The 11944-nt window shown below is 43.3% G+C and overlaps 1 protein-coding gene across 5 annotated transcripts in view; it reads right to left on the bottom strand.

The window, feature by feature from the left end:
• Smarca2 (SWI/SNF related, matrix associated, actin dependent regulator of chromatin, subfamily a, member 2) overlaps positions 1-11944 on the bottom strand; it is a 173218-nt gene that overhangs the window by 61701 nt on the left and 99573 nt on the right. For all 5 annotated transcript variants that reach the window (XM_031390004.1, XM_031390008.1, XM_031390006.1 and 2 more), the window contains 3 exons: positions 10062-10225; positions 5657-5884; positions 70-147 (listed from right to left, as the gene is read on the bottom strand). In XM_031390004.1, coding sequence (XP_031245864.1) covers positions 70-147; positions 5657-5884; positions 10062-10225 — 470 coding nt within the window. The remainder of the gene's footprint in view (positions 1-69; positions 148-5656; positions 5885-10061; positions 10226-11944) is intronic.

Below are 11944 nucleotides of genomic sequence, written 5' to 3'. Positions count from 1 at the left end.
AAAAAAAAAAAACGGGAGGTAGAGGGGGTGGGGAGAGACTGTTGTTTCCCATGATTCCTGCAACATTACCATAAAAAGATCAAACTCCTCTTCCCGGCGAGCGATCATCTGGTTCAGGGTCTCGTCGTCTGGTACCTCATCTTCTTCCTGGGTTCAGAAACAGAATGATTGAAGAGGCTTTAAGAACAGATCTGGGCCGGACAGGAATATTCTGCCCTGCTTCTCAGGACGGAAAGGGAATAAGGGGTCCCTCAGCTTAGTACCTGCCATTGGTATTTTGAGAGGTTGAGCTTTTCGAACGGTCTTTCCAGCAGGAAATCTGTCTAGGGCGGGAAATCTGCTCTCTAAGAAATGCTAGCTCTCCTGGGTGTGGATCTTTTCTGTTACTTTTAAAGCAAGCTACTTAATGTCTCCCCGCCTCCATGACCTCATCTGTAACATAGGCGTGACATCTTACTTCACAGGAGGATGCCAGCTACAGGAACAACTACTTAATGTTAATTCTACTAAATCTATTGATGATACTGCAGATACTGCAAACATGAATGTTTATTTTTCAAAGATTTACCGAAAACAGTGAGGATTTTGTCACTATGCACCAGGACAAGGAAAAAAGACATATATAGGTATTGAATACAGAATCTTTAAGATAAGTTAAATCTGTGTATTTTGGCAGGCACTATTATTGATGATGGTTATAACTATGGATAGGACATATTTAAAACTACCAATAATAATAATAATAATAATAATAATAATAATAATAATAATAATAATAATGCCGGGCAGTGGTGGCACACGCCTTTAATCCTAGCACTTGGGAGGCAGAGGCAGGCGGATTTCTGAGTTCGAGGCCAGCCTGGTCTACAGAGTGAGTTCCAGGACAGCCAGGGCTACAGCCAGAGAAACCCTATCTCGAAAAACCAACCAACCAACCAACCAACCAACCAACCAACCAACCAACCAACCAGACAAACAAACAAAAAAAACCTACCAATACAAAAATACCTCAAAACTATACCTACTTAAAACAATTTAAATAAAGTACAAAAAGTGATTATATAAGTGCAAAAAGTTCCTAAATTTTATATCCTGTTAAATAAAGGCATATCTGCTAATTTTCAGAAATAAATAGTTCTCAAGGTTTTACGAACAAATTGTATGCTGTGGTTACCATGATTAATATATATATATATATATATATATATATATATATATATATATATTCCAGTAGCCTAAGCTAGATGATGTCAGCTCCCAAGACACCTTCATACTGAAGGGACTTAATCACTCTTAGAAATAAATGCAACCCAATAAATAAAGTATGATTCAAGATGATCATTACTGCTGAAAACCCTTCCGATTTAATTCATCCCCCTGTTGATTAAAGTCAATCTGTCTAAATGTTACATTTCATCTGACGAGGAAGCAGATTAGCTGGAGAATGGGCTCGGGACTTAACAAGACCTTGTGCACACACAATGAGGCCGTGGGTGTCCTCACACAAGATGGAGATTCTTCTAGAAGTTGGCAGGACAGCTGCCCACAGAGACCTGAGTACCCAGGCACAAAGCGGCTGGAAAGTTTACAAGAAATCATGCTGTGTTCTTTGTCCCCTCATCCTTCATGCCAGCTGTGATCATGGCACCCTGCACTGCCCTGGACTGTTGGCACAGAAGCCCTCCCCTGATGTTTGCCAAGGTCCCCGGTTGACTTCTCATCAGGGCATAGACTACCAGAGTCTGGTAATAGTTGTCTGACACAGTTGTTGTCCCAGCAGGCGGCTAACAGTGAGAGACAGTTGGTACAGAACCCCCCTGTAACCCTATGTTGTGATCTGTGGGCCTGAGAGAGATCAGCCTCCCCCTGTGGTTTAGGAAAAGCTAGAAAACCCCAAGCTTCATTGCACATCCTCTTACCTGGTCAGGTAGCATTTTTTACAAGCTCATTTTAAAATGAAAAAAAAAAATGCAGTGGCGAATCCTGGCTGAGTACCAGCTCTTCCACATCACACTTTGTCAAAGCATGTGCCACTTAGATTTTAAAATAGACTAAAATGTATCACGTTAGTATCTGAAATGTTTTTAGTATGTTGGTCATATTATTTCTTCAATTTTTATTTATTGCAAGAATATATACATGTGTGTGTGGATATCAAAAGACAATTTTTGGGAGTCAGTTATCTCCTTCCAACATGTGGGCCCTGGGGACCAAACTCAGTTTGGCAGGTTTGCTGGCAAGCGCCTTTACCTGCTGAGCCATCTTACCAGCTGACAGTGTTTGGGGAAATGGCCACATGTCTAAACTAAAGCAAAAGGCACCTGATAGTCTAATTCCTAAGTCTGCATCAAATCTTCAATTTTAAAATCTAGAAATGATGAATTGCTAGAGATTTTAAAAGGTTTTAGATGTGTGCGGACATCTGAATGCATATGACCAGTCTTGCTTCTCGTCATTTCCTGACACTCAATGGGTGACTAATCTCACACACACACACACACACACACACACACACACACACACACACACAAACACACACACATATACATACACACACATACATACACACACACGCACACACACACACATGCACACACACATACACACACACACAGACACACACATATACACACACACATACATATACACATACGCACACACGCACACACACATGCACACACACATACACACACACACGCACACACACACATACATACATACACATACGCACACATACATACACACACACACGCACACACACACATACACACACGCACACACACGCATACACACATGCACACACATACACACACGCACGCACACACATATATAAAAGGTGGACAAAGTAGGAGGCACAATACCGAAGCACTCTCCACTTTGCAAAGAGATTCATTTCAGGATTCTTTTACAGGATCAGTCTCTACTTCACATGCAGGCTCATTTCAGAAATGAAGAGTACACAAGAAAGACTTCCAAAGCTCTGCCTCATCACCAACACCCAAGGCAGTCTCTCCCTGGAAAGTAGCTGGCCACACTAGCAAGGAAAGCAGGTACACGGAATTCAATTAATACATGGAATTAGAGGAAAAAAACTCATCCTGAGCGAGGTAACCCAGACCCCAAAAGACAAATATGTATTCACGTATTTGTGGATGTTAGCGCTGAAGCCTTTGCTAGGCTTGTCATAATCTGTATAACCACAGATGTTAGGTATAGAGTAAGGAACTAGGGGTGGGGGTGGGGTTATATGTATCTCCCGAGGAAGGGGAAATAAAATAGTTATGGATGGATGGATGGATGGATGGATGGATGGATGGATGGAGAAGGAACTGGAATAGGAGGATCAAATGGGTAGGGAGAGAGGAAAAGGTTGAGGGTGAAGACAGAGAGGGATAGTTAAAACTAAGGACCATTCGAGGGGTAGTATAGAAACCTAATGTAGTACAGGCTTCCTAAATGAAATGGATATATGAAGGTGATGGAAATGCAATCTCCAAATAATAGGGAAGAAGGAGCCCCTTCTGGACATCGCTCATCACCAAATGCAGACATCAGTTCTGGGAATGGGTTACATGTAGCCGAGTTGTTAGTCCCAGGGAAACCTCCAACACTTCAACTATTTCAAAGGCTATTGGTTGCTCGCCACAAACTGAAGGTAAAGCCCCATTGCTAAAGACAATATCTACACAACTCACTGAACATGGAGAAGTTGAGCTGGGGCATGGGGAGTGCCTACCTAGATTCTTTGCCCTTACTGACTAGTGTTCAGAGTCCTGGAAGGTATCCTGAAAGCCACACCAAAGGAGAAAGGTAGACGCCAACTCGGCTGGCTATAAAGCCGCATACAAGATGGGGGTAGTGCAATAGTGGCACAGGCTTGTGGGAGTAACCAGCCAATGTCAGGTTGGATTTAAGGCCCACTCCATGAGATCGAACCCATCCCCAACACTGCTTGGGTGGCCATAAACTTGAGACTTTGATGAGCCAGGGACCTAAGGGAAAGCTAAAAGAGTATAGCAACAGAAGTAACAAAATGACTCTAATAACATTCTGCTATACTTCAGTGTCTTGCTCAGTCATTATCAGAGAAGCTTCCTCCTGCATAGACAGGGATAAAGAGAGATCCACAACTGGACAGTATGCAGAGAGTGAGAGGCCTTGGAACACTCAGGCCTAAATGGGATGTCGTCATCAATTCCCTCCCCTCAATGCTCAGGGAAGCGCGGAGAAGAGGAAGCAGAAAGACTGCAGTAGCCAGAGGAATGGAGGACAGCAAAGGAACAAGGCCTTCTAGACACAGCCATGCTGGCACACATATGAACTCAAGAGAATATAGCAGGATGAACAGCACCTGTGTAGGTCTGGGCCGGATGTATTTCCTTGTTCTGTGAGTGGACAGGCACACAGGCCTACATCCCTAACCTGGAAGCTATCTCCAGTGATAACCACTCACAAATGAGAGGACCCAGAGTGAGAAAGAACGTGCATTTGAATGGGTAGAGAGGTGGGGAGAGTCTAGGAGTTAGAAGAGGCAGAAACCATAATTAGAATATATTACATGAAAAAAACATCTATTTTCTCTTAAAAAGAATCTGAATTTTAATTTATAGAGGATTTCAAAAACACAAAACTATTTTTATGCAATGAGAATAATACCCTGTGCAAATATGTAAAATAAATTAATGCTCAAACTTTTAAGCACAGGTATACAAAAGCAAATATGTCTACCCTTGGACAGTTTTATGGTAAGAACTGGTGTTGGTATTTTGCTCTCTGGATGTTTATAGACATGTTTTTAACATACTTCAGTTTTTATTTTAGGCTGATAGTCTCTCTCTCTCTCTCTCTCTCTCTCTCTCTCTCTCTCTCTCTCTCTCTCTCTCTCCCCCCGTGAGTATGTGTGTGTGTGTGTGTGTGTGTGTGTGTATGTACACAAACAAGACAAGTACTCTACACAGATCTACACATCCCCAGTTCTCAAATGAATATTTAAAATAAGATGACTGAAATGGATCATCTAAAAGAATAAAATGACTCAATAAAAGAAAGATAAAACACTCTTTGCACAACTTTGGTAATTTTTGTCAATAGAGATGTCAGGATTCTATGATTTTTCTCTACCTCTGTTCAGTTTTTAAAAGATCCTTTTTTATGATAGTTAAGGCCAAGTTTTCTAAGCTCATGAGATGAAGACACCATGAAGTGCTGTGAAGGGCCAACCTATGCCTGCTTAAGTATACCCATTCTTAATCAAAAAGCAATAGAGAATGGGGTTCTGGGTTATGAGAGAGAGAGAGAAAACAATGACCACCTAGCCAGAGTTCTATAAAGTATAATTCCTGCAGTTCCATATCTTGCATTTAGAAGGCAGTACTCACAATACAATAAAATATACTTGCTGGTACCTAACCCTTAGAGGAAAGGGAAGTATGCACAGGCTAAGCTTTGAAGGTCCCCTGGCAATAGCTCTTAAAGACATATGAATACCTTTTCTGAGTTTTTGTATGCTTGGGATATAAGATAGCAGTCAATTTAGTCATTTTAATTAATACCAGTCCAGAAAATTCTTTAAGGAACAAAGGAAAGGCATTATTTCTTGATCCTTTTGAGACAAAAGGTCACTGCTAGATTTTCTAAGTTTGGCTTTGTGTAATACCTCATTCTCCTCTTCATGCTCCAGAATGGCCTGCAGGAATGCCCTCCGCTCGTGGCTGGATGACTTCTGGTCAAACATGCCTGCCTGGATAACCTTCTGATCCACATTCAGCTTGTACTTGGCAGCAGCGAGAATCTTTTCCTCGACACTGTTGACGGTGCAAAGCCTCAGCACCCGGACCTCATTTTGTTGGCCAATGCGGTGAGCTCGGTCTTGGGCCTGCAGATCCTGTTTTTGAGAACAATATGCTGTGAGGATCTGAGCGCCTGGACTATCCCACCAAACAGGGCTACGCAAGAAGAAGATGTAGGAATGTTCCATAACCAGCCTTTACAAAGGTTAGATTTTGCTTACATGTGAAAAAAAAAAATACACAAGCTATTGTCTTTGGAAAAATTCAAGGCCATCTCCTATTGAGGAAGTCTGGGCTTAAATTAACCATGCCAACTGAAATGTTATCTCAAGATTTGAAATCTAGCTCTTAAAATATTTTTTACCTACCTGTAGGTTTGCCCTTCATCAAGACAAAAACCAATGGATCAGATGTCAGAATTTAGACTTAGATATTACCTACAAAAACACGTTCACGTAGGAAGACACACAGTCTTTTCATTGTAACGTGTTAATAACACTATTCTATCACCGAACTGTATTTTCATGCATTGTACTTATACATAGACATATACATGTACATTTCATTATATATACATTATATATATATATATATATATATATATATATATATATATATATATATATACATTCACACAAACATGCATATAGTATACAGCTATACAATTCCTGGATCTAATCCTATCAAAGATTCACTATTTTGTTTTACAAGTATAGTTCAGTATACCTGGGAATGCAAATGACTGCTAGTAGCATAGTAAATGTGGCCTAGTGTACCATAATGTAAGAGCCATACTAGATATGGCTCTGCCTCACATTTCACTTTTGGAAGTTTACCCTGAGGAAACCACCATGGGTATGCATAAATATTAATAAATAAATGGGTTTTTTTTTTAAAGCATTACCTATTCTTTTGGTATTTTTTTTTTTCAAAAGAGGAAGTAAACATTCCACAGTAGCAGACTGGTACAGTAGACTGCAGTATGCACAAGCACGGACACACAAATTATCAGAAGATTTAATGACACACAGCTAGAAGTGGGAACTAGAAGTTGTGAGTGAACATGTACATTTTGTCCCTTTAAGTAAAAAAACGTCTTTAAACGTCTGAGGCCATCACCTAACTTGATTAACTACTCAAATAAACATGTCTTGGCATGGCCCTTTTATCACGTGGTCCAGGCGAGGGACCAGGTCTGATGATGATGCACCGTTGACACACATGTCATGAGAACAGGCACACTTTTAGGACAAAGGTCGATGCTCGGCTTCTTGCATTCCTAGCATGACACTTCTAACACAGGTGACACTCAGCTTTAAGCTTCCTCAACCGCCCAGCGCAGGTTCCTGTCACCCATGCAACACAAAAGCACAGTGGACAAAAGTGTGCACACGGGATCTGCTTTTGCTGCAGGGACTTTTGAGATGGAGTGATTAGTTAAGTCAGAAGTCTGCCCTCGGAAGCCATGAACAAATTCTTGTCGGAATCATGTGCTGAACTTTTGTCAAATTATGACTGAACAGGGCAAATGCAAAACAGAAAACTAAAACGCTTCCTTGAGGAGGGGCTTGAACCAATCATCTCTTCCAACACATCTTCACCAATAAGCAGCAGCCAATGGCAGGCTCTGTGTCATCAACCTTTCCACTACAAGTGGGGTCAGCCAATCACCTTGGTACCAAGTCTCACCCTAAAGATTTGGGCTCCCTGAGTCGGAAGCAGAAAGGACTAGTCCCTTCAGCAACCTCCACCTTCATACTTAATACTTATACTCCCCACACGAACACTCATCTCCTCTTTCTAGGAGTAGCAGACCAAGCTTGCCTGGAAGGTACAGCCTCCGACCTACATCCTAAAGGAGGTTGATAAAACCACACTACGAAAACGCAGGTGGCAGCAGATGACAGAGTCGGGACTGAGACTCCAAGAGTCCTTGGGAACTTGTTGCAACACCTTCGATGGGGAAGTAAAAATGTGGCTTTGTGTCTAGATCACCTGTCTATTTAGAAAGTGGCCAAAGTTAGCACTCCTGGGATGGGGAGATTCCAAGAATGTGGGTCTCCCTGGGCCAAAAGCACAAGGGCTACAAGCTATAAACAAGAAAGAAGTGCTGTAATAACTGAGTGAGTTAATATTTCTGAGGCTTTTCTATATATGTTTGTTTAACTCTGTGTTTTTGTTTGCTTGTTTGTGTCAGTACTGGGGAGTAACTCCCAACCTCTCCTGGCATTTTAGGCAAACTTTCAACTACTGAACTGCTTTCTAAGCCCAACTTTTACTTTTTGAGTCAACTTTATCTCTAAGTTGCACAGGCTGGCCCTGACGTCACTCCATAACCCCCAATGGGATGAACTTGCAATCTGCCCGCTGTGCTACTAAGTTCTATTTATGTCTAGGGTCTCAATCAGCAGCCTCAACCCTCGTCATCCACATTTATGTGTGATGATGTGTGATGGCTTGAATGGAAATGGCCCCAACAGGCCGGCAGGGAATGGCACTATGAGTGTGGCCTTGTTGGAAGAAAAGTGTCACTGAGGTTTCAGAAGCTCAAGCCAGGCCGGGTGGCAAGCTCTCTTCCTGCTGCCTTCAGACCCAGATACAGAACTCTGGGCTACCTCTCTAGCACCATGTCTGCCTATGTGAGACCATGCTTCCCTCCATGACGATAATGGACTAAGCCTCTGAACTATTAGCCAGCTCCAAGGAAAAACTCTCTTTTACAAGGGTTGCCATGGTCATGGTGCCTCTTCATGGCAACAGAACACTGAACTAAGACATGAGATGCCTGAACTCAAGAGCCCAGCTGTGAGAAAGGAGCCCAGTGGGAGACTTTATGGTTGACTGCTCTGCCACTCGGTTATGGAACCTGTAGTTAAGTTTGCAGAGCCTGATAAACACAGGATTTTGTGATTCTGAACTCATGCATCCCCCCCCCCCCAACCCCCTTCGCTTCTAGGTAGTGCAGACACTGAAAACAATGAAGCGGGAAGAAGCCTGTAGATGTATCACCCTGATAGGAATCCTGCCTGCTGGATAGTGAAATAAATATGTAACAACTGTTTCCGAATTTAAAGCCGGTAAACTCTGCTGCAGGCCCCACCCTTCATTCTGCAGAGAATGACTGAGATCAAGGCTCAACACACAGGCATCCAGGCTCAGGGCGTTAGATACCTGGGGGTGCGGCAGCAGGGGACTGGAAACAGGCCTGGGCTTCTTTCTAATGTACCCCTGTACTCCACTTCCTGACAGCAGCATTTTTGGAAGTCCCCCCCCCCCCCCCCCCCCCCCCCCCCCCCCCCCCGCCCCACTCAACCTTCCCAGTCTCCATGGGATGGGCATGCTCCTGCTATGGATGGCCAATTACCTAATAGCTAGGGCGAGATGGACACAGAGTTTGTCTTATCAGCTGGAATCCATGAGTGACTACAATGTGAATGAAAGTCCTGCTGTTATCACTCTACCCAAGGTCTCCCAGGCAGATGTCTTACTTCCCAGGGCCGGTCAGGAAAACCCTGGCCTAAAAGATCTAGTTAACACTTATTGAGGAACCACCAAAATACTCCTTTAAAAGAATATCTCTAAAGTTATCAAAAAAAAAAAAGTAGCTACCAATAACAGATACTGGATGGGTGTGTGTGTGTGTGTGTGTGTGTGATTTTAAAAATAGAAAACTGAAGGCAAGTTTAACTAGCCTATACTAAGTGTCCTTGAAGACATTATTTAACTTGCTCAGGACTTGGTCTCTAAAAGGCAAAAATGTAAATAGTAACCTTTATGACCTTTGAGAGCAGTTGTAAAACTGAGTGCAGCAATGCCCACAAGGACTCTGGTGTAGAGGGAGCGCTTGGCGATTGCAAGCCGCCATGTTCTTCAGTTTGTTGTTATTACTGGCCAAACCCAGGGCCTCATGAAAGCTAGGCTCACAGTCCACCATGGAGCTATACTCCCAGCCCCTGAAACATTTTTTGATGATTTATCCTTTACCAGATGCAATTTGCTCAATGGCAATCCCAAGAGATGGGATTAAGACTGAAGAAGTGAGTTTCCCAGCACACTCTTGGGCTCTTCACAGACTTGGGCATAACACAGAAATAGCTGCGCTCTGAGGGAGACTAGGAAATGGCCATAGTAATTGGCTGGGCTATTTCTCCTTTGGAGAAACTGCCCAGTCATTTAGAGGTGTGCTCTGTCCTATAAGTGTGAGTGATGAAACTGATAATCTTTCCCCTCCTCTCCAGAGGAGAGCCTCGGTGCCCATGAACACACACGCACCTGATGAGGATTCCAGTCGCTGTCAAAGATTACCACGGTGTCTGCGGCCTGAAGATTTAAGCCCAGGCCTCCAGCTCGTGTGCTCAGCAAGAAAATGAAATACTGGGACCCAGGTTCATTGAATTTCTTCAGCAAAGCAGCGCGATCTTCAGACTTGGTGGTGCCTGAGGGGATAAGAGAAAAATAAATTTGCCAATTAACTCCTGCCTGAAAAAAAGGAGGAGTAGACAAACACGCCCGCTTCCTTTAGAAGTACACCCACACTCCTCGGCACGAGTGAGGAAATGGTTGGGGCTTCGGTTAGATTTGGAAGGAGTTTGCAATTGGGGGGTGGGGGAAAGGGAAGGAAAGGAGTGTCTACACTTTTCTGACCAGACACCTTTGCAACTTCACAAACTCTAGCTCAGTCTTACTTTAAGGAGTAATGAGCACATTTCCTAGACTTGTTTCCAGGATTAAAAATGACAATGTTCAAAAACCACCCACATACATGTCCAGTCACATGCTCACAAAGTGTTTATAACGGCTTAAAGCAACTTTCCTGAGAGGCATGAGAACAAGGCCTTATTTACTCCCAAGAGAATTAAAACAGAAAGAAGCTGCTCTGGACTGCCTCAGCGTCTGGGTTGCTGCCTGAGGACAGCACTGTCAAATAGGCAGCCTGAAGGAAGGAAGACAGGTTTCCAACCCTGAAGACCTGAAGCCACCATCTGGAAGAGTGACCCCTCCGTGGTTCTGAGGCTAACTCGCTGCTCTTTTGGATTAAAAGATGCTAAACATACACTACTAGTCCACAGAGCAGGCTGTTAGAAACCAGGGCGGACATGATAAGGAGTTGTGAAGAGTACAGACTCAGCAGAAATCATGGATCCCAGGGCGTGATGTTCACTGGTGGCTACACCTGTGTTCTGCTCTAGCCATCTGGAACATATTTGTCCACTCTCTTCATAAAATGGACCGTGGAAGGGAACAACACAAGACTCCACTAGCATTCCATCTGAATGTATTTCACTAGGGAGGCGGACGCTGGATTCTGAATTGGGATGATGGGGGAAATCTAAGCACGTTACATGATACTCCCTGGCTGGCTGCTGTACAAATGTTATTCTTACACGTTGTTCCTTTTCTTGAGGGGAGGGAGTGGGGGGATGAAAATATACCACAATTTATTTCAGAGGATTAAAACATTTTACTGACTCCAGCTAGAGGGATCAAGTTACTCACTAGGGTCAAGTTCCCAAACATGGGGGATCTGTTTTTCACATTTAGTAAAAATAATGAGCATCCTCAGGAGGGAAGAGAATCAATCCCCCAAATATAGCAAGTGGGGATTAGGAGCAAGGGTCTGGGGGTTTTCCTCCTATAACAGAGCAATGCTCCTTGGATTCGTCTTACTTTCTAAATTAGATTTTTTTTTTCCCCTTTGGTTTGGTGAACTGCTCAAATCCTTCCAGAGGGAACTGCAGAAATCCAGACTTGGGGGAGGGGAGGCTTACTGGTTCTTATTTTTATTATTTTCAGAAGGCTTGCTGAGATTTTAGCAGACCATTTGTCCGTGATGTTAACAGAAGATACACTTTGTTCTATAGAACTTCTCTACACAGCCTTTGTAGTTGCCATTTTCTCCACACGCACGCTCGCGCACATGCACACACACACACACACACACACACACACACCCCACACCCCCACACACAATGTTTGCCTTTTGTCTCGCAGTTCTGGAAATTCTATGAGTGAGTCACATAGCAAGTTTGCTATGTGCTTGTCACAAAACAGCATGATGCCAGGCAGTGGTGGCACACACCTTTAATCCCAGCCTGGTCTACAGAGTGAGTTCCAGGACAGCCAGGGATACACAGAGAGACCCTGTCTCAAAAAAC

This window comes from Mastomys coucha, unplaced genomic scaffold (assembly GCF_008632895.1).
Source record: "Mastomys coucha isolate ucsf_1 unplaced genomic scaffold, UCSF_Mcou_1 pScaffold21, whole genome shotgun sequence".
Classification (NCBI taxonomy): Eukaryota; Metazoa; Chordata; class Mammalia; order Rodentia; family Muridae; genus Mastomys; species Mastomys coucha.
Note: the sequence above shows the minus strand (reverse complement) of the source record. Positions and strands in the feature narration are given on the sequence as shown.